This window comes from Nerophis lumbriciformis, linkage group LG04, assembly GCF_033978685.3.
Source record: "Nerophis lumbriciformis linkage group LG04, RoL_Nlum_v2.1, whole genome shotgun sequence".
In the NCBI taxonomy this organism is placed as follows: domain Eukaryota; kingdom Metazoa; phylum Chordata; class Actinopteri; order Syngnathiformes; family Syngnathidae; genus Nerophis; species Nerophis lumbriciformis.
The window spans coordinates 31164534-31188540 of NC_084551.2; the positions used below are offsets into that span (position 1 = coordinate 31164534).

Sequence of the window (24007 nt, forward strand, 5' to 3'; positions counted from 1 at the left end):
TTAATTTAATGAGAGTCTTGAGATACAAGTGTTTTGAGTTAAAAGAGAAGATCAATATCGTAAGTTGAGGTATGGCTGTACATGTTTTATTTTGTTGTTTTGTACTGTGGGAAAAACATTGAAAAACTTGGGGAGAATGTAGCAGATGGTTAGTGTTTGAGGCAAAGGGGTGTGACTATAAAAGACCTTGAGAAAAAGGAGATAAGAGGACTAAAATAGGCGACAGTAGTCCGTTGAGAACATGTTAACACTGCTGGCCTGGCAGATGGAGGAAATGAAGTTTTTGGTTCTTCTTGCTCTCTTTGGAGGTGCAGGTATTGTACAAAAATCCATGTATACTCTTGTAAAATAATTTAACTATAGGCTTCATAAATACGATTGACTGAAATGGACTGGTCATTATATATTTTTCCATTTCAGCTGCAGCTTCCCTCAAGGTAGATGACAGGATTGTTGGAGGGTATGAATGTGCTAAAAACTCAGTGCCCTACCAAGTGTCTCTCTTCACTGGGTACAACTCCTGTGGGGGGGTTCTCCTTTCACCAGAGTGGGTGCTCTCTGCTGCACACTGCAGAACAAAGTAAGGCATTTAGAACATTCTTAGATGATGAGAATCATGATCAATTATGCCATAAAATGCTTTCATCTACTGTAGATCGGATGTCGAAGTGCGGCTGGGGGAGCATGACATCTGGGAGCCTGAGGGCACTGAGCAGCACATCATGTCGGCCCAGTTCATTCCCCACCCTGACTACAACCCCCGCACACAGGACAGTGATATCATGCTGATCAGGCTGAGTCGTCCCGCCTCTCTGAACAACTATGTGCGCACTGTTACGCTTCCTTCAAGATGTGCCGCTGATGGGACCATGTGTCATGTCTCTGGTTGGGGGAATATTCGACCCAGTGATGAAGGCTGTGAGTTATAACTAATAGCCGTGTCTCGATACAACTTTTTCACTTCCAATACAATACTGATATTGCAGCCAGTATTGTTTGCAGTCGATAATGTTAAAAAATTGTTCGGTCTTCGTGCGCATGAGTGTGTAGGAGACAGCCGTGAGTGACAGCCTTTTACATTTTTTTTATCCAAACTCTGACCAAAACCTCTTTAAAGTCAAAATCATAAAAATGACTGCTGCAAATGACACTAATCTTGCTTGGTCTGTCCCATTTTGCATGAGCCAATTTGACTGGGGAGTTCCATGCTTCCCTCATATTACCATCATTTGGAAATGTATGCAGGCTGACCCCTTCGAGTTGTATTGCTACAACATGTAACCATGCATCTGGCAAACATTTGATCATTCCTTCCAATTTTGCTGAAAAGTAACATGACCTTGATATTGCCTCCAGTTGTCTGTGGGTGACATCAGCAGGCTGATACAGGCCCGTCGTTAAAAGACAAGACTTAAACCCAGTTTACACTAAGCCAGATAAGGTTATCCAGGGTAAATCCCACCTAACCTTATCCTTGTCCACACACACACAATGGTCGTTTAAGACCCCCTCCCCACCTCCTAAGACGCATGCGCGGAAATTGTGCGCGTCATAGTCACCTCCAGTGTTGCTTTGTGTGCAAGTTCTTAAATTTAACTTTTCTGAACAATATCCAGTGTTGTGGTATTTCAAATAACTGGAATCCAGTGTGCTTTGGGGCCCTATTGTAGTGAATCACACCTGAGCCATCATAAATTAATAACATTTTTATTGGATACGTGAAAATACACAATGTGACAACGAACATTTTACAACAATCAATCTAGGGATCTAGATATCTGGTTAGGACACTCCTCACATTTTTTTGCCTTCACCCTCATTGTCCATTCGTTTTTGGTGACTTTATATACTCTGGACCCTGCGACATATATGGCGGACAATAACTGATACAGTCTGCTTTGCCAGTCCAAAAGATTTCCGTAGTCTTCCCTCGACGGCCAGGCAATACAAAGCACATGCTACCTTTTTTATCACATCCACGGGAGCCCGCATTTTCGTTGACTCTCCTTTGACAAATGGACAACGTTTTTCGGTAAGTAGAATCACAGCTGACCTCGACATTGGAAAGTTATCTTGCCGAGTTGTATCCGAAATAGCTGCAATCGCTTTCTCTTAAGGTATTCATGTGTGATTTCCAATAGCGACTGGACAGATGGAAGGAGAAACACGGGCATGTCTGGATGACTTGCCTCCATGTTTCCAATGGTTAGCTCCGAGTTACGAAACCGTTTTATTATGAAGCTGGCTGTGGTGCGTTCTTTCTGAAGTCACTTCCTGTGTGGGGCGCTGTCATTCTGGCGTCACTTCCTCTCCAAACTCAGTTTGTAAACGATCAATGAGTCCATACAAAGCTAAAAGCCGGAGATTCAAAAAATACAGGGTGCACTTACACGTGTAAAAATTTGTCCGAGGAGGGGAACCTTAAACGATAGTTTAGTATGGCTGAAACGGGGCTTAGGCTAAATAATTATTCGTTAGTGTAGACCAGGCCTGGGCAATTATGTTGACTTGGGGGCCAAATTTATAGAAAAAAATGTGCCTGGGGGCCGGTATATCTGATTTTTAGGAACACTAATACAAAACCTCACAATAATGTCTGAATGCTAAAAACTTTATGATAGACCGCCTTAAAAAACGGAATGGAATTTTTTTTTTTTTTACTGAATGAGACACCCAGAATGTACATGAAAATAAAGAATGTGGGATCTACAATATTAACTATTAAGGATAAAACACTGAATATTGACAACATATGAACGTCACAACCCCTCTCCATCGACACATTTTACAATCAAGCGAAACACAAAAAAATGTAACAAACAGCGAAATATGAACGCAAAGGGTAAAAAAAACAAAAACAAAACACCAATCTGACATATCTGATTTATCACTACGCTTTAAAACTTTGTTGTAAAAATCTCCTTCCGCATTTCAGGCTGGCCGCTCTTGAAAAACTATGTGGAAACGCTTCCCACCCACCCTGCTTGGTGCCTCGTCTGAGCTGCTGTGATTTAGATTACCATAGTAACTAATTAGATTACCATAGTAACCCAATTAGATTACCATGCTAACTAGTACATCATGCAAAAGCTCAGATTCCAACCATTGAAATACTTTGTATAGTAGAAGACTTACGGTCATTAGAAAACATCACTGCACATCGTAATGGCAGCTACACTTTCCATCTTGAAGATCTAAAAAAATTATTTGGGAATGTCCGGCGGGCGGGATTGAAAAACTTAACGGGCTGCATGTGGCCCCCGGGCGTTAATTTGCCCAGGTCTGGTGTACACATAGCCTTAAAAACACTACCGTGTCTATTTTGGGGGTGTGGGGTGGTTTACGGGGTGCATGGGATTTTACATGTAGACATCCTTTTTAGGTCCAGAACTATGAAGTAAGTGTCAGTGTTGTCAGCATTAAAAGTGTCGTAAGTAGGCTTGTTGTGAAGTGTTTGCGATTCCAAAGATGTGGTTGACCTCAGGCAGGGTACAGGTAAGATGATTCTTTACTTCAATACACAAGGCAACATAACAAACTGGGTGCTAGTTGAGCATGGGAGGAAAATAGAGTGAAAAAGGTAAATAGAATGAAACAAACAACAAAACCAAACAAACAAACAGTCGTCTGTAGCGAACAGCGAACAATGGACCAGCAACTAACAGGGAAAACACAGGAATATAATGGGGAGTGCTTCGGGGCAGAACCAGGTGAGGACGCTAATCAACAAACAGAAAACAGGTGCGGCTAATCAGCCACTTAGAAACAAGAAAATGTAGCCAAGGCAGCAACGGAGCATTGCAAAACATAACAGGCCACTAAACTAAGGAAAATAATACAGACTTTAACCTGCTGTGACAAATCATAACAAACGGGGCCCTTTAATTTGGTATTGTGAAAAAATACACATTTATTTAATGGCAACATATGCTGGTGGTGTTCTCTTTATATTTTTTGGTTTAAAAAACAAAACGCAAATTCGAGCCTGTGTCATACACTACTTTTAATAACTGTTTTATTATAGTGACAGCTTGACCCTTTTAATTCCATCCATCCATCCATCCATCTTCTTCCGCTTATCCGAGGTCGGGTCGCGGGGGCAGCAGCCTAAGCAGGGAAGCCCAGACATCCCTCTCCCCAGCCACATTCGTCCAGCTCCTCCCGGGGGATCCCGAGGCGTTCCCAGGCCAGCCGGGAGACATAGTCTTCCCAACGTGTCCTGGGTCTTCCCCGTGGCCTCCTACCGGTCGGACGTGCCCTAAACACCTCCCGAGGGAGGCGATCGGGTGGCATCCTGACCAGATGCCCGAACCACCTCATCTGGCTCCTCTCGATGTGGAGGAGCAGCGGCTTTACTTTGAGCTCCCCTCGGATGACATAGCTTCTCACCCTATCTCTAAGGGAGAGCCCTGCCACCCGGCGGAGGAAACTCATTTCGGCCGCTTGTACCCGTGATCTTGTTCTTTTGGTCATAACCCAAAGCTCATGACCATAGGTGAGGATGGGAACGTAGATCGACCGGTAAATTGAGAGCTTTGCCTTCCGGCTCAGCTCCTTCTTCACCACAACGGATCGATACAGCGTCCGCATTACTGAAGATGCCGCACCGATCAGCCTGTCGATCTCACGATCCACTCTTCCCTCACTCGTGAACAAGACTCCGAGGTACTTGAACTCCTCCACTTGGGGCAGGGTCTCCTCCCCAACCCGAAGATGGCATTCCACCCTTTTCCGGGCGAGAACAATGGACTCGGACTTGGAGGTGCTGATTCTCATCCCAGTCGCTTCACACTCGGCCTTTTAATTCATCTTGCGTTATATGAATAGACAAACATTGTAATCAATTTGGGGTGTTTCACTGTAGCTAACAAAAAAACAGTTAAAGTATTAGGAGCCAAATTTGAAACATAATGATGCCCACTTATATTCCATCTTCCCTATTCAGCAAGGTACCCTCATAAACTGCAGTGCCTGGATGTCCCCCTGCTGAGTGATGACGTCTGCTTTAACGCATATCCTTTCCAAATCACTGACAACATGATCTGTGCTGGTTATCTGGAGGGGGGAAAAGACTCCTGTCAGGTAGTTTGGAGAGGTTTCCCAACAGAGTTTCTGCCTCTTGAGGACACACCTATTATAATCATTCATCCCTTTCACCCGCAGGGTGACTCCGGGGGTCCTATGACATGTGACGGCGTGCTCCAAGGAGTCGTGTCCTGGGGGAAAGGCTGCGCTCAGAGAAACAAACCCGGGGTGTACACAAAAGTGTGCAATTATGTCAGATGGATCCAAACAACAATGTTGTGTGGCTAGGTTAAATGCAATATGCAATATGAACAATATGCCCCCTGTCATGTGGCAACGTGGGTGCAAAAAGACACCAAAAATATATCATGTGAGAACATCTGCTCTTCTTGTCACTTTTTCCCACACTCCCACGGACCGTGTGAACTTCTTTATTTATTAAGTCAACCAAACTTCTCATTACCATTGACTGACAGCAGTTTCATTTTTTTTCCGCAAGGTTTCATTAGAATGCCAGTGCCATAATTCATAACTGTGGAAAGCATGACCGTGACTATAGCATATCTAAAAAGCCTTGCAGACTTTATAACAGCACCACAAAGTGTTTCTTTTGATGAAATGTCTGAAAATTGGTCATGTTAAAAAAAATCCCCAAAGATGTCATTAACAGTCAGACAATAAATCACGACAGCAAAAACTAAACATCTATGCTGCCGTCTGTGGTTGGAACTGCAGAGAATGTTGCACGCTCATGGCCGCTCGCCATAATCACTGAATATGGGGAAGAGATCCGAATCTAGTGTTTAGCTGGCTATGCTTTCCCTTGTGTGCAATTACAGGGTCATGTTTTAGTGGTTGTGTGTAAACCCAAATGCTAGGGAAATTAAATAAAATTGTTGTAGTTGGTCATTTACATAGATTAAAACCCAGAGCCTTTGAAGAAGGATGTGCACAAGCTGAAATATTTTGTGTGAACGTCATTCCGCACAAGATTGGAATCACAAAGATTTATACTTGTGTAAAGCAGAGGACGACAAACCGCTTGATGGCCTAAATCTCAGTTGAAACATCTCTGTATGAAATTTGTACCTTCTTCCTATGTTTATGCTTGACTTTTCCTTGGGTACTCTGGCTTCCTCCCACATCTCCAAAACGTCCTCTGTCAGGTTAATTAGAGACTCTCTAAATCATTACTAGTGGCTCAAGGGCAAAATATGGCACGGCAATGACACCATACAGGCCCGCAGGTTCAGTTCAAATCGTGGGAGACAAAAAACTTTGAAGCAAATTCCCATAAAGACTAGAGTGCTCCTGTTGTACAGAGGAACTTAGACCATTGTATACACATTGCCAGATCCCTGCATTGACATTTTGACATTGCTAGCAAACAGAACACTGGGGTCCAAACTCGTGATTTACACAACTGAGGTGTTCACACTTATAAGCCCTATTTGTTTTGGCACTTAATGTGATGTATGTAACTAAGATGTTGCTGTAGCTTGTTCACGTCAGATGCAGTCAGTAGTCATTTCTTCAACTTATTTAGTTATGCTAGTGGTGTTCCCAGTGACGTGCGGTGAGGTTCATGGCTGGTGAGGCACTGACTTCATCACAGTCAGATTTACAAACATATGAACCCTAAAGAATATCTTATTCACCATTTGATTGGCAGCAGTTAACGGGTTATGTTTAAAAGCTCATACCAGCATTCTTCCCTGCTTGGCACTCAGCATCAAGGGTTGGAATTGGGGGTTAAATCACCAAAAATGATTCCCGGGCGCGGCGCCACTGCTGCCCACTGCTCCCCACTGCTCCCCCTCACTTCACAGGGGGTGAGCAAGGGGATGGGTCAAATGCAGAGGACAAATTTCACCACACCAAGTGTGTGTGACAATCATTGGTACTTTAACTTAACTTTAATTTAAACATACAAACTGTAGCACACAAAAAAACACATTTAATAAAAAAAACGTTATTATGGTCTTACCTTTACTTATAAATGAAGTCCATGCGCAGCTCCTTTTGAACAAAAGCATTGATAACTTGTTTATAGAAGTCTTCCTTATGTTTCTTCAGTTTAAAAGTCTCTCTGTCTCGATGGAGATCTTCCTTTAAGTATTACCTCCTGCTTCGATTGAAAGTCCAGTTTAGAAAACTGTTTTATTTTAGATATGTAATCCTCCATGTTAAAAGTCCAGGCAAGAGGAAAAAATAAACGATCGCTGCTAACTGTTGCTGCTTGTTGTCACTTCTTCTGCAGCCGAGTAGTCGCAGAAATGCTCCCTGGGATCACTACCGCCCTCTACCACCAGGAGGTGGGATTACTGAGAGCCTCACACAGTGCGTCTTCGCAGCAGTTTTATGATTGCTCAGCACAAGAAATACGTTACACACATACAGTTGTTGACAAAATACACTGTACATTATATACCTCTGCTAACTAAACTATGGAAATGTATAATATAATTCATATAGCAATACGGTCTCACTGCACAGCAGGCCAGCAGTTAGCCGAGTCATTGCGCAATCCATGGTGAGGCTCAACTCAGTGACGTGCCTCAACTGGCTGGTGACTCACCGCAAGTCTCTTCTCAGTATTTGAACGGCAAATGTGAAAATTCAGCGATTTTGAATAAAAAATAATCTAAAACTGGTGAAGTTAAATGGAAAATAACTTTATAGTATAATCACTGGATACATATAACAATTTTTTTCTTTTTAAAATTTTTTCTTTCCATGATGGCACGTGAGGCCCCGCCTCACCTGCCTGCCCTGACTGCACGTCACTGGGTGTTCCTCAAGGTTTTATTGTATGTCCTCTCTTTTTCATCATTTGAGCTTGTCAACTGATGGACTGCAAGTTTATTTAAAAAAAGACGGCAGCATATTCTTAAGAGCGCTTGCTAGGTTTTTTGCAGGAGGTCCTTAAACCTTGAACAATTTCCCTTGTGGATCAATAAAGTTTGTCTAAGTCTAAGTCTAAAACAGCAGAGCGCACCTTTAAATCTGACAAAATAAATAGACCAAAATCAAATGTCTACTCTGGAGGACACTGGTTCTCTGGAATATACAACATAAGACGAATAGTGAAGGGCGAAGTCCAGCCCACCGGTTCTTATAGCTTTTTGTGAATGTGGCCCCCAAATCCGATTAATTGAATTAATATCTATACTCGAAATAGTTAATCGGTTTGTCTATATGTGCACTATATTGACCAGTTCGGAACATACCATGCCTCTCACCCAAAGTCAGCTGGGATAGGCTCCATCTTACCTACAACCATAATGAAGTATATGAAAAAGAAGAGCTGCAAGGGAACTATAGAGTCATTTTCACGCTTGAGTCTGGTACTCTGGTTTGGACCAACATTTGTCCAGCTTTTGTCTAGTTTCGTCCAGCAACTGTCCCATTGAAAACAAAGAGGAGATATTGTTCTAAGTATTTGGGGTGTCAAAAATAACAAATTAACTCATGTTAATATACACAAAATATTATCGCATTAATCATGTATATACGCAGCTTAATTACATAATTGATTTTGACTGTAGATGCTCCTTTACTGCTAAAAGATCAGTGATCACGTCATTGCTATGTCAGTACAAAAATGAGTGAGGAGACTACGGCTGGAAATTTGACTCTAAAATAACCCCAGTTGGAACTTTAGATAACACTGTTACCAGGTTTTAAGCAAATAAATAATGTGCTTTCAAGTAAAACATAAACAAATGTTCCTGGTTGACATGCTGACAATAAAATTGCATTTGTGTACAAATATTGGGCTCTTTTTAAGTTATTTTAAATTATGCAAGTTACTAATACCCTAAGATTAATCATGGTTGATCCAAATTCAAAAGTGTGATTAATCTGATTGAAGAAATAAACAGTTGAAAGCACTGATAACTATTTAAAGACGTCAAAAAGGTTCTCAGAGGTCTGCTTCAAAGAGACGGCATTTCACAGCAATTTCACTGAAATGTAATGATCAACAAGACCCCCGTTTTTAAAAACGGATATTAGAGATGTGCTTTATGGCTCTTTGAAGAGAGACGGATCTTGAGGAGTCGTTACTTTCAAAAGAGCCGCCCTAAAGACTGGCTCGTCAGTATAGTCCTTTGTTATTTTTTTATACCTTTTTTTAATCAAAGAAACAATCACTAATAGCGGTCAAAATATGTTTGTTTATTTCAAACATAGAAACACAAATACACAATAATAGATGTCCGCTATCTTCTTGCAACTCAACGCCAAGAAAACGGAAATGCTGATTATCGGTCCTGCTAGACACCGACATTTATTTAATAATACCACCTTAACATTTGACAACCAAACAATTACACAAGGCGACTCGGTAAAGAATCTGGGTATTATCTTCGACCCAACTCTCTCCTTTGAGTCACACATTAAGAGTGTTACTAAAACGGCCTTCTTTCATCTCCGTAATATCACTAAAATTCCCTCCATTTTGTCAGCTAGCGACGCTGAGATCATTATTCATGCGTTCGCTACGTCTCGTCTTGATTACTGTAACGTATTATTTTCGGGTCTCCCTATGTCTAGCATTAAACGATTACAGTTGGTACAAAATGCGGCTGCTAGACTTTTGACAAGAACAAGAAAGTTTGATCATATTACGCCTATACTGGCTCACCTGCACTGGCTTCCTGTGCACTTAAGATGTGACTTTAAGGTTTTACTACTTACGTATAAAATACTACACGGTCAAGCTCCAGCCTATCTTGCCGATTGTATTGTACCCTATGTTCCGGCAAGAAATCTGTGTTCAAAGAACTCTGGCTTATTAGTGATTCCCAGGGCCCCAAAAAAGTCTGCGGGCTATAGAGCGTTTTCTATTCGGGCTCCAGTACTATGGAATGCCCTCCCGGTAACAGTTAGAGATGCTACCTCAGAAGAAGCATTCAAGCCCCATCTTAAAACTCTAGCCTTTGTATACTCTAGCCTTTAAATAGACCCCCTTTTTCGACCAGTTGATCTGCCGTTTCTTTTCCTTTCTCCTCTGCTCCCCATATCCCTTGTGGAGGGGGAGACACACAGGTCCGGTGGCCATGGATGAAGTGCTGGCTGTCCAGAGTTGGGACCCGGGGTGGACCGCTCGCCTGTGCATCGGTTGGGAACATCTCTGCGCTGCTGACCCGTCTCCGCTCGGGATGGTTTCCTGCTGACCCCACTATGGACTGGACTCTTACTATTATGTTGGATCCACTATGGACTGTACTCTCACAATATTATGTCAGACCCACTCGACATCCATTGCATTTGGTGTCCCCTGGGGGGGGGGGGGGGGGAGCCCTAAATCACAAGTGTCTCAAAGGGCTGCACAAGCCACGGTACAGAGCCCGCATAAGGGCAAGGAAAAACTCACCCCAGTGGGACGTCGATGTGAATGACTATGAGAAACCTTGGAGAGGACCGCACATGTGGGTAACATATGGGGAGACCGAATGCAATGGATGATTTTTATAACTTTTTATATTTTTAATCTTTTACCTTTTGTTTTTTTTGCACAATTTTTATGCATTTTAACAGCATTGTATAAATAAGTTTTGTCCTTACTGTGATTTTGATCATTACTATTATTATTTTACCTTTCTGTTTTAATCTGCACAGCACTTTGGGGCAGTAGCCTGTTTTAGAAATGTGCTATATTAATAAATCTACCTTGACCATGACAATGACAATACAAGTCTTGAATATTAAATATTCTCATCAAACAAACCAGGGAATTGAATGACTCAATGACTCAGACTCATTTTGTAGTCCAGTCCCCTGTCAGGTGGCACGCACATCTGCATGTGCATAAAAAAACAGCTTGCAAATGAACGGCTCGCAACTGCGAATCGGATCTCATCGTTGACAAAAGAGTCGTTCAAAAGACTTAATTCGTCTGTGAACATCACATCTCCACCATGTATGTACAAATGTATTTACACTTCTGAGCTCATGTTTAACTTTTATTTTGTTGATGATTTTCACTCAGCTTTCTGTTGGGTGTTGCCATTTCATCGCCCGTTTACAATTGCATTGGCCTAAGCAGTGTTCTGGTAATTTAATGCAGTCGGCTGGACTTTGCTGGAAGGCAGACCGAGACCACTGTCATGCGGCCTCTGTCCTCTTTTTAGACTGGTCCCGTTGGTCCTGGACTGCTTTCGCACTTATCTTACGAACTGTACTAGCAGAGCAAACTAGTTGGTTTAAACCGGACTAAATGTGACAAGTGTGAACGCACCCCAAAATTCAGATTTGTCAAGACAGCTTGCCAGCAGATGAAATACGTCCACACTGCCGGGTCGGATGTCCAATTCGGATTTTTTTTGGTCAATTTGTCAGGTTCAAACACTGATGACATCTATTAAACAGACAAGAAGCAAGGAGTCATGCAGAGACAGAGTTCAATTTGGCTTAAATGAGGAGAGACGTTTTTTGGGCTGTACTCTAGTTACAGATCCAAACTACGCTCTAAAGTCCAGCCCACGTGCTTCCTCTATTTATTTGGGAGGTCCCTGGTTACATCACTGAAGCTGCCGCTGAAGAAAGGGGTTAATCTCAGCAGCTCCAGTTAGACACAATATATGACTATTAATGAAATGCAAATGTGCTGACACTCGTGATATCGCCCTGTCTCTGCTCTGTCTGCGTCACGGCACTCGATGTTCCCTTGGCAGTCAGCAGGCCGATTCAGCGTCTGAAAACACTGATACGAGACGCTGTCCCTTTGCACAGATAGAAAAAGTACAACTTCAGCACAATTAATAATAACTATAGCAACGGCCCTTAAGCATAAGAGTTGTGTGATAATATATACATAATTATTCTAACACAATTTCAAACTTTTTAGTGGCTGTTCACATTACCAAAAAAATGTGCTTTATAATGTGAATGCAATCTGACCCGCATGGGGTCATGACGTTGCCCGCACTGCAGTGTTTACAAAAGTAAAAATGGCTTCAGCTCTAGTCGGTCTGAGTACTGCCGGATTTGTGGCAATTTCAAGGATTTTGTGCAATCAAAGTAAATATTTTCTGAACCGAATTATTGGGCGTAGAAGATTGAGAAGTAAGATGACAAGTATTTTGGCTCTCCCGTTTTACGGATAATTTGCTTCCATGTCTGCTTGAAGAGCGTGTCTGTGGGCAAGCAGTTGGAAAGTTGATGGAAGTTTCACGTGAGTTCCTAAAACATTTTATTTTCACCTGTTTTCTGCTCGGTTGTCAACTATTAATTTTATAACCGTCATTTGGCGAAAAATTAATGATAGTTATTGCTTTTTGATGACATTTTGGTCGGATGAATGCGATTGGAGCGCGGGAGCGTTCACATTGAGGACGCATCGCATATATATCCCATTTATAAACACTTACAAAAAAGGCCTCGGACGGATATGAACATTTGGAATTTTACTGTTCACACGTCATGAATAAATCCGATACAGGTCGCATATGGGCAAAACTACTTGGAATTGACTAAATAGAGACTAAATTTGGCATTAAAAAAGATAATTCATTGTACAATTTTGATACTTCTCTTCAAGTCCAAAAACATGTCTGCCGACCTTATTAAAATTTTAATGTTTAAAAGCATGCATGCTTCCTTAATCCTCTTTTTATTCAACAGTTGGTCAGTACATAAATATATGACCAAAGAAGGATCAAATAAATTTTTAATTTATTTAAACAACTACAAATAAATACAAAAAATTATATTCATTAAACAGGGTTTTTCTGAATTAAATTAAAGCTATTTAATAAATGGTATATGGGTTATGCTTGTTTAGCGCTAAAGAAAAACCTGAGGGATTTCTCACTTTTTTAAATTTTAATATTTTGCTTAATAGTTTTGAATGGTCTAGCACAAGCGTCATCTAGATGTGGCCCGTGAAAGCCTGAAAATAATGTACGTAAATAAAGCACTTCATCTCACGTATTTATTTCTTTGATAGAAAACTTGCATGTACTGCATAAAATGTCATGTCTTTTAAACTTTAATATTAGCTGATCATGCAAAAAATATTATATTAACTTGGGGGGTGGGGGGGTCGCACTAATATACAATGAAAACTTTAACCTTACCCCTAACCTAAATAATAAATACAAATCGTTTGAGGTGCTTACTATGAGGTCTGTCGCACCGCTGCCTCTCGATATGGCTGTTATCTACCGCCCCCCAGGGCCCTACTCGGACTTTATTAATGAATTCTCAGAGTTCGTTGCTGATCTAGTGACGTACGCAGACAATATAATCATAATGGGGGACTTTAATATCCATATGAATACCCCATCGGACCCTCAGTGCGTGGCGCTCCAGACTATAATTGATAGCTGTGGTCTTACACAAATAATAAATGAACCTACGCATCGCAACGGCAATACGATAGATCTAGTGCTGGTCAGGGGTGTCACCACCTCCAAAGTTATGGTACTCCCGTATACTAAAGTACCGTAATGTCCGATCATTACCTTATAAAATTCGAAGTTCTGACTCATTGTCAACAAACTAATAATAATAATAACTGCTATAGCAGCCGCAACATTAATGCCGCCACAACGATGACTCTCGCTGACCTACTGCCTTCGGTAATGGCACCATTCCCAAATTATGTCGGCTCTATTGATAACCTCACTAACAACTTTGACAATGCCCTGCGCAAAACCATTGATAGTATAGCACCGCTAAAACAAAAAAGGGCCCCTAAAAGGCGCACCCCATGGTTTACAGAGGAAACCAGAGCTCATAAATTATCATGTAGAAAGTTGGAACGCAAATGGCGCGCGACCAAGCTTGAGGTTTTCCATCAAGCATGGAGTGATAGTTTAATATCGTATAAACGCATGCTTACCTTAGCTAAAGCTAAATATTACTCAAATCTCATCCGCCTCAACAAAAACGACCCTAAATTTTTGTTTAGTACAGTAGCATCGCTAACCCAACAAGGGACTCCTCCCAATAGCTCCACCCACTCGGCAGATGACTTTATGAATTTCTTTAATAAGAAAATTGAACTCATTAGAAAGGAGATTAAAGACAACGCATCCCAGCTACAACTGGGTTCTATGAACACAGATACAACTGTATCTACGACGGATACTGCAATACAAAATAGTCTCTCTCTTTTTGATGAAATAACATTAGAGGAACTATTACAGCGTGTAAGTGGGATAAAACAAACAACATGTTTACTTGACCCACTTCTTGGGAAACTTATCAAGGAGCTTTTTGTATTATTAGGTCCATCAGTGCTAAATATTATAAACTTATCACTTTCCTCCGGCACTGTTCCCCTAGCATTCAAGAAAGCGGTTATTCATCCTCTGCTCAAAAGACCTAACCTTGATCCTGACCTCATGGTAAACTACCGACCGGTGTCCCACCTTCCCTTTATTTCGAAAATCCTCAAAAAAATTGTCGCACAGCAGCTAAATGAACACTTAGTGTCTAACAATCTCTGTGAACCTTTTCAATCCGGTTTCAGGGCAAATCACTCTACGGAGACAGCCCTCGCAAAAATGACTAATGATCTACTGCTAACGATGGATTCTGATGCGTCATCTATGTTGCTGCTTCTTGATCTTAGCGCTGCTTTCGATACCGTCGATCATAATATTTTATTAGAGCGTATCAAAACACGTATTGGTATGTCAGACTTAGCTTTGTCGTGGTTTAACTCTTATCTTACTGACAGGATGCAATGCGTCTCCCATAATAATGTGACCTCGGACTATGTTAAGGTAACGTGCGGAGTTCCTCAGGGTTCGGTTTTTGGCCCTGCACTCTTAAGTATTTACATGCTGCCGCTAGGCGACATCATACGCAAATACGGTGTTAGCTTTCATTGTTATGCTGATGACACCCAACTCTACATGCCCCTAAAGCTGACCAACACGCCGGATTGTAGTCAGCTGGAGGCGTGTCTTAATGAAATTAAACAATGGATGTCCGCTAACTTCTTGCAACTCAACGCCAAGAAAACGGAAATGCTGATTATCGGTCCTGCTAAACACCGACATTTATTTAATAATACCACCTTAACATTTGACAACCAAACAATTACACAAGGCGAATCAGTAAAGAATCTGGGTATTATCTTCGACCCAACTCTCTCGTTTGAGTCACACATTAAGAGTGTTACTAAAACGGCCTTCTTTCATCTCCGTAATATCGCTAAAATTCGTTCTATTTTATCCACTAGCGACGCTGAGATCATTATTCATGCGTTCGTTACGTCTCGTCTCGATTACTGTAACGTATTATTTTCGGGGCTCCCTATGTCTAGCATTAAAAAATTACAGTTGGTACAAAATGCGGCTGCTAGACTTTTGACAAGAACAAGAAAGTTTGATCATATTACGCCTATACTGGCTCACCTGCACTGGCTTCCTGTGCACTTAAGATGTGACTTTAAGGTTTTACTACTTACGTATAAAATACTACACGGTCTAGCTCCGTACTATCTTGTCGATTGCATTGTACCATATGTCCCGGCAAGAAATCTGCGTTCAAAGAACTCCGGCTTATTAGTGATTCCCAGAGCCCAAAAAAAGTCTGCGGGCTATAGAGCGTTTTCTATTCGGGCTCCAGTACTATGGAATGCCCTCCCGGTAACAATTAGAGATGCTACCTCAGTAGAAGCATTTAAGTCCCATCTTAAAACTCATTTGTATACTCTAGCCTTTAAATAGCCCCCCTGTTAGACCAGTTGATCTGCCGTTTCTTTTCTTTTCTCCTCTGCTCCCCTTTTCCTTGAGGGGGGGGGGGGGCACAGGTCCGGTGGCCATGGATGAAGTGCTGGCTGTCCAGAGTCGGGACCCGGGGTGGACCGCTCGCCTGTGCATCGGCAGGGAACATCTCTGCGCTGCTGACCCGTCTCCGCTCGGGATGGTGTCCTGCTGGCCCCACTATGGACTGGACTCTTACTATTATGTTGGATCCACTATGGACTGGACTCTCACAATATTATGTCAGACCCACTCGACATCCATTGCTTTCGGTCTCCCCTAGAGGGGGGGGGGGTTACCCACATATGCGGTCCTCTCCAAGGTTTCTCATAGTCATTCACATCGACGTCCCACTGGGGTGAGTTTTTCCTTGCCCGTATGTGGGCTTTGTACCGAGGATGTCGTTGTGGCTTGTGCAGCCCTTTGAGACACTTGTGATTTAGGGCTATATAAATAAAGATTGATTGATTGATTGATTGATATCCCCCCCAAATCCTAAATATCTATTTGATTTCAAGGCAAGTTATCCATCCTGTTGTATGAAAAAAACAAAACAAATGCATCGGCATTTGATGCATGGTGCATGCATAGTATAATAATAAGGTGATTATTGAAAATTATATATACTCATTGTTACATGCAGCCCTCTAAAGGCAACCATTACTGCGATGTGGCCCTCGATGACAATGAGTTGGACACCCCTGATCTAGAGAAAAATCTGTGTTTACTTTGAATAATTTAGGTTTGAGAATGAAAAAAATACATCTTTCTTTTTTTCCTCCGAAGAAGTCAACTTCCTGCCACAATACCTTTCAAAATACGATAACTAAACTCAAACCCCGGTATTAACTCTTATTTTGAAGTGCAATAAACCGGAAACCAGTTTCCACCAAACATGGCGGCGCGTGGTAAAAGCTGTTGGGTTGCTCCGGAGGTATACAAACACCACGAACAGAAGAAAGTATGCATATCTCGGGCCAAATATCGAGAAGGGAGGAAAGCCAGGGCTGTTAAGGTAAGATATAAAGTGCTAATGAATATGAAGTTAAGAATAACATGTTGTGACCATTGTTGTGGATCGTAACCTTCTTTCAGGTGTACACCATTAATTTAGAGTCGTGTTACGTCATGGTGCAAGGGGTCCCTGCCATTGGAGTCATGACGGAGCTGATCCAGCTGTGTGCGCTGTACGGAACTGTGCAAGAGTACAGACCGTTGGATGAGTACCCTGCTGAGGACTTCACGGAGGTCTACCTTGTCAAGTTCCAGAGGATCACTAGTGCCAGGTTCATCATGTAGCTGCTCAAATTGTAGCATTCAGAGTGTCACATCTATATCGACCCCTGTGAATAAGACCTCTTCTGTAAATTGTCTGACATTCAGGGCAGCCAAACGACACATGGATGAGAAGAGTTTTTATGGAGGTGTGCTGCATGTTTGCTATGTACCTGAGTATGAGACCGTGGAGGACACCAGGATGAAGCTGCAGGACCGGAGGAGATACATCATGTGGGCTGCTCGAAGTAAAGGTGCAGTATGTAACAGAATGATGTATACATTTCACCAAAATAGTATTGAGACAAATGCCCCATTTAGCGGAACAGAAAAACATTTAGGGGGGGCGTTACATTTTTACAGAGGGGCCCCTGATAGTGATGGGTCCGGCAACACCGATGCATCGGCGCATGCGTTGAGCTCATAGAGCAAAACCCTGTGTCGGTGCGCGTGCCGCTTTTAGAAAGTCACGTCATGAGCTGTTTCGGTCACGTGACCGATACGCGAACTGTGCCGCACTGACGCCTCCTCTGTGCCCTGTGAGCGGGTCTTTTCTACAGCCGGAGAAATAATAACTAAGAAGAGAAGTCGTCTAAAATTTAATAGGTTGGAAAAACTGTTTGTTTTAAATAAAAATGTGTAAAAAAAATATATTCCCAGTCCACAAGCATCCTCATTCACAACACGTTCTCTTAGATTTCCATGTTATGATACATGTTCACATTATTTATTGACTGTATCTAAAAAAGATAAAAATATATTTTTATTTAAATGAAGATATGAAATAATCCTAAATGAAATACAATGACTTGGTTTATATTATTGTATATACTAGGTCATAAAATCAGTGTCAGTTGAGTCGGTCCATAGGTTGCCTGTAGGGATTTTTAATGTCCAGCAGATGTCAGTATTTAGTGACACAGTATCAATACAGTTTTGCAATGTGTCAAAATGCTTCATGACGCCTCATCAACCCATCACTAGCCCCTGACAAATATGTATTACCTCCGCAGGAGCACGCACGCTTGTTAAAGGTTCACTGCTGGGGCTTTGTCTGTCCACAACTGATCACTACATCAGGTTTTCCCCTAATCAGAATCAGAATCAGAATAGTTGTTATTGCCATTGTTTGAGAACAAGTTCACAAACTAGGAATTTTTCTTGGTGCAATCGTGCAACATAAAACACATATAACACAGAATAGGTAATAAGGCGGTTCAGGTGGCGGGAGGTGTGGGTCTGGATGGACCATAGTCTCCTGCCTTAGGGGAGTATAGTTTGTGTCCAGGGTGAGAAGAGTCAGCTGTGAGGTAACTGTAATAGATCGTGGCGCCACGGCAAAAAAAACCTGCCACACCTTAATACGTTTTTTTGTTTTTTTTTACATGAAAACAAGTTTACCTAATATTTTGTATTAATTGATATACTGTATATAGTGTATTATTTAAGTATTATTAGCCACAATATGTTTGAAAAACATCTCAAATAGCATAAGAATGTTAACCTGACTCTCGCCAGATCCTTGTAGTTCACTGAGCTCCACACAAGGATCTGGGACTTCTCAATAGAAGAAGTATTTCAGAAGGCGGGGCCTTGTAAAAAAAATAATTGTATGTGATTGGATAAACCACTTGTCCGTTATCTTGAATGACATGCTACTTCAACCACTCACATCGAAATCAACCCGTGGCGCTGATGAGAGCGACGCTGGGAAATCCAAAACAGAACAGCCGACATATTGGATAACGACAGAGCGAAAAGTTAGAGAACTTTTACTGAAACAACGCAGCAATGTCAGTAGACGATAGATGTCGCAAAACAGTGGCAATAGCAGAATCAATGTCAGCACACGACTCCTCGCTGCGTGCCGCCATTGTTGTTTGAATCAAACAGTCGCTTCGGCGCTATGTCACATCTATGAAATCCCGCCCGGCGATCCTGATTGGTTCATTATTTTTTGCTATCTTGAAGGAGTTTGCATTGCCCTCGAGCCCAGATCCTTGTGTGGAGCTCAGCGAACTACAAAGATCTGGCGACAGTCAGGTTATAAGAATGTTCCTCTGTGCTTTATTTAAAAATGTAAAAAAATTGGTGCATCTGAATCACCTGTCAGTAGTGCCACGGCTGGTTGCGCACCTACACAAAGTTGACACTCGACATAAAACATTTGTTTAGCCTTTTTAAAGAATATATATGCATCATTGCAAATCAAAATGATCATGATGCCATATATATGATGTCACAATGACTTTCCCTCCCTCCATGCCCCCAATGCCACCTATATAGTGGCAATTTGGGGGAAACCCTGTACATATACGACAAACACTTTATATTTTAGTTTTTTGTAAGGATATGTGTTTTAAATTAGCCTTTATCGTGTCGGAAAAATGACAAATGGCCATTTTCTATAGTATTAAGCATAAAAATGGCAGCAGATAATAGATTTAACTTAGTCAATGTCACAGTTGATGACTCGCCTGCTGATGGCATTGCAGTAAAAATGAAATGTGTTCTCGTCACTTTCTCCCAGGTGTACACATTACCATGTGGAACAAGTTAAATCCACACATTTTGTTTTTGGAGGTGACTTTGTCATCTGGCAAGAAAAAAAATCTGATTGGCTCTCATTCATAACCAGCCCCCACCCCTCTTTCAATGTACGCCGTTAAAAGGCTGTGATTTGATATATACCAAACTTGTCCCACGCATTTACAAGACAAAATTAAATATGATTGGATTTCGTTTGTCAACATTTTCGTCTCTTTTTTATATGTTAGCTAACTTGTCAGTTACTTATTATCGTCTTAGTCAACGTGCCTTTGTTTCGATTACTTATCGTCTGTTTTTTTACCTGCTATGATGTAAAAAAAAAAAAAAAAAGAAAAAAAAAAAAGAAAACAGCTTTCAGCCCAGGGCAGTTACGGCTGAAGGCCGGTATATACTCTTGCGTTGCGTAGCTTGCGTACCCCCCCGATGGCGCTTGATTTATAATTCTTCCGTGGGGGGTGGCGCCAAACTTGTAATCCTCTTTCAAAACACTAAGGGGCAGTGTCTCCAGATGGAGCAATTGCAGACTAGATACTGTGTATTTCCTTCCTGTGAAGAGTGACTATACTGTATACAACCACTGAACTACAATATTGACAACTTTATCTACACTGGAACTAATCATTCACATTAATCAGGTTACTTTTACTGAACGTTTTACTTATAAACCTTTGAAAATGGACTGTCCAACTTCTGAACGTGTCGGAGCAGATGACGTTATTTGCAACAATATTTGGCCGTTCGGGACATGGGACAAGAGAGATCCAACATGTAATTTTAAATAAAACTGTTAAATAACTATTTAAGTTAGCGACATGCTGGTGTTCATCTCTGTGGTCAGGTTCAGAGTTCACAAATGTTTGTAATTATACCATGCCTGAAAGATTATTGATGTAGAATGAGAAATGTGTGTGAGAGAAAAAGAAGTCTGTGCATGAGAAAGAATATGTGTCGGAATTGAACCTGTTGGCACAAAATTTGTAATGTTGTCTGTCTATCTGTGTTGGCCCTGTGACGAGGTGGCGACTTGTCCAGGGTGTACCCCGCCTTCCGCCCGATTGTAGCTGAGATAGGCTCCAGCGCCCCCCGCGACCCCGAAGGGAATAAGCGGTAGAAAATGGATGGATGGATGGGTTGATACTTATTTTCTTTGTAATATTATCAATGTTTTGCTCATAAGTTCAAATATTTTCGTCTTTTTTCTTTCCTTGTGCACTGGCAATATTACACACTATTTTCTAAAATGGACAATTCGTTTTAATTGCTGTCTTTAAAACTTTTATTTGTTTTACTCTACAGTCCAAGAGAGAGAGCTTGAAGAGGCATCAAACAAGGAGTCAACATCACAGACATCAACAGAAACCACTCCGGAGATCCCTCCTTCACATAATGATTTGAATGACCGGGTCAATGAAGGAGAAAGTTCCAACTTTGAACATCATTTTGGCTTTCCTTTACTGCCGCTCCCGCCTCAGGAACATCCCTTGTCGAGATGTAACCATCACGTACCAACAGAGGACAAAATGGGAACACTGCCCAACGCCATCATGGACGCTAAAGAAAAGACAGCGTCGAGCTCACATAAATCTCTTGTTGCGGAGGACAGACTGACCTTGAGTAAAATGTGTCCAGCCAAGTTTGTACCGAGGACAACAAACTTGGAGAGCAGAAAACGTAGGATGGAAGATGTTGTGTCACACGTGCTGTCTGATGCCATGTCAGGAAAAAATGAGGCACTCATTGGCCCAAAATTAGAAGACACTCCTATAGAGGACATGGAGGACAACTCGCTGAACACGACTGTCAACTTGATCAGGAACACAATGAAGCAGGTTGCACATCTCTAATATTTTAATGGTTGTTCTTTTTGTTAGTTTTTGATACAAATCTTAAAATGTTTTTTTTTTTTAGGCGGCGTCTGTTCCTTATCTTGGACCAGTTGGAAAAAAGATGAAACCACGTCGGAGGATTTGATCGGGTTACCTTGCTGACAACCATTTCCTATTTTATTTGATGACACATCTACTAATTAGATGATATTTGTACACACTTTTTATGATCAATATGGAGAAGGAGTAGGTCTGCTTTTTCATACTCTTATTCAGACATACTATTTTTTGTAAAGGCAGACCTGCTAATGTTTTGGAAGCAGTTTTGTTGCATTTCGCCGGTTTCAAGTTCAATTTCGGAAAGCTGGATTATGGTCCTTTTTTGAGGAACTAGTTTACGCTACATAGCTTCGCTCCTCCTGCAAACCTTGTTGCATAGCATGAGGTGAACCTACAGAAAAACTAACCTTGCAGACGGTAAAGCAGCTAAATTGTTGATTCAACTAAATTATTTTGAGGGTCCAAATTTCCAGAAAACTAAGGACTGGTGGACCGGACTTCTACCTTAATGTAAGTCTTATTTTGTTTATTACAGACATTTGATTTTGGTCTATTTATTTTGTCAGAGTTATAGGAGCCTTCTGCTACAGATCATTTCTAAGACAGCACTTAAGGTTTTTAAGAATCTGCTGCAAATGTTTTGACCGGAACTCACAGGCCACCAGTTGAAATGCTCAAACGAGGATTAAAAAAAGCGCCTAAAATAGAATCTTGAGGAACACCACTAGTATAACTAAAGAAGTTGAACAAATGACTACTGACTGCATCTGAAGTAAAAAAGTTACAGCAACACCTTAGTTTATAAGTCACATTACAAAACTGCCAAAAAGGACTTAAAGGGGGCCTTGAGGAATGACTCAGTTGTGTAAATAAAAATGTGGACCCCAGTGTTGTAGTGTAGGTTAAAATGTAATGCAAGGTCCAAGTTCCTCTATACAACAGGAGCATAAGTGTTTTTAGGAATTTGTCGCAAAAATTGTTGTCTCACAAGTTTTGAACTGAAACAGGGTGGGGGTTTGCGGATTTGGGACAACGTGTGTTGGATTTTTAGCGCTGCCAAAAAGGCTTTGAGAAAGCTTGTAGAACATTATTTCCTGTGTATAATGTACAACCCACCTTCAAGAATGCCTTCTCCAGTTTTGGATGAGCATTTGCAATAAAATTGGTTTAACTTTGATTGTTTGGTTATTTCCCGCAGTAATAACACTAAATTCCTCTCTTTAATTACAATCATTAAGGGAAGCTAACAAGCTAAACATACACAGTTTGTTTTAAAGCATTTTGCCAACATCAAATAATACATATATTATACAAAGCGGCCCTTGTGGGTAAGGGTGGAGTGTCCTATAACATCTTCAAAGATGGCAGGTATATAACTTACAGTGGCACAGCAACGTCCTAAACTCACACAAACCCCCAAAACGCATGCAATACGGAAAATCCACAGAAAGACGATACAACCAGAAGTTAGCTATAAAGGGCCAAATGGGTCAACGTTTAATAAATAGATATTCAAATATTTACTTACCGTAAATAGATAAATTATTAGTGGAATTAGATGCAAATATATTTCATGTCAAATTACACTTAATCATTTACAAATCAATTATTGATTTAATTATTTCATGATTGATTTCACAATTTAATTATTGATTTATTTTTTCGTAATCTAATGATTTAGTTAATGACACATTTAAGTAATTATTGTAATATGTATTTATTTAACTTGGACCTTTATGCTATTAGGACCCTACCAATGGTGCCAAGTCTGAAAGGGTCAGTGTATCCAGAAAGTATCCACAGAGTTTCACTTTTTTCATATTGTGTTATGTTACAGCCTTATTCCAGAATGGAATAAATAAGTTCATCACACTACCCTATGATGGCAATGTTAAAAGTTTTTCTTAAATTTTGCAAACTGTTAAACATAAAAATAACATGTACATAAGTATTCACATTGATTGCTCAATACTTTGATGCACCTTTGGCAGCAATTACAGCCTCAAGTCTTTTTGAATGCGATGCCACAAGCTTGACACAACCATCTTTGGGCAGTTACACCCATTCCTCTTTGCAGCACCTCTCAAGCTCCATCAGGTTGGATGGGAAGCGTTAGTTTTCATCCAGCATTTCTTTAAACATTGCGGCATTCATTTTAATCTAGTCAGGGAGGAGACCTGGAACCTGATGGTCACTCTGTCAGAGCTACAGCATTCCTCTGTGGAGAGAGGAGAAACTTCCAGAAGGACAACCATCTGTGCAGCAATCCAACAATCAGATCTTTTCCTAGTAAAAGGTTTGCCAAAATGCACCTGAAAGACTCAGACCATGAGAAAAAAATCTCTGGTCTGATGAGACAAATTTTGAACTATTTGGCGTAAGTGCCAGGCATCACGTTTGGAGGGAACCAGGCACCGCTAATCACCATACCATACCATCCCTACAGTGAAGCATGGTGGTGGCAGCATCATGCTGTGGGGATGTTGATCTAACCTAATGGAGCATAAGAAGTGCTGCAAAGAGGAATGGGCGAAACTGCCCGAA

The 24007-nt window shown here is 41.2% G+C and overlaps 2 protein-coding genes across 2 annotated transcripts; both read left to right on the plus strand.

The window, feature by feature from the left end:
• Positions 1-213: 213 nt before the first annotated feature.
• LOC133599446 (trypsin-3-like) lies at positions 214-5839 on the plus strand. Its single transcript, XM_061952249.1, has 5 exons — positions 214-314; positions 421-580; positions 656-918; positions 4946-5082; positions 5164-5839. The coding sequence occupies exons 1-5, from the start codon at positions 242-244 to the stop codon at positions 5311-5313; spliced, it is 783 nt and encodes a 260-aa protein (XP_061808233.1). The 5' UTR covers positions 214-241; the 3' UTR covers positions 5314-5839.
• A 10763-nt stretch (positions 5840-16602) lies between these two features.
• On the plus strand, positions 16603-22640 carry rbm48 (RNA binding motif protein 48). The gene is made up of 5 exons (XM_061952300.1): positions 16603-16767; positions 16848-17038; positions 17136-17281; positions 20874-21406; positions 21486-22640. Exons 1-5 carry the CDS (start codon positions 16648-16650, stop codon positions 21546-21548), a joined length of 1053 nt encoding a protein of 350 aa, XP_061808284.1. The 5' UTR covers positions 16603-16647; the 3' UTR covers positions 21549-22640.
• The last annotated feature ends 1367 nt before the right edge of the window (positions 22641-24007 follow it).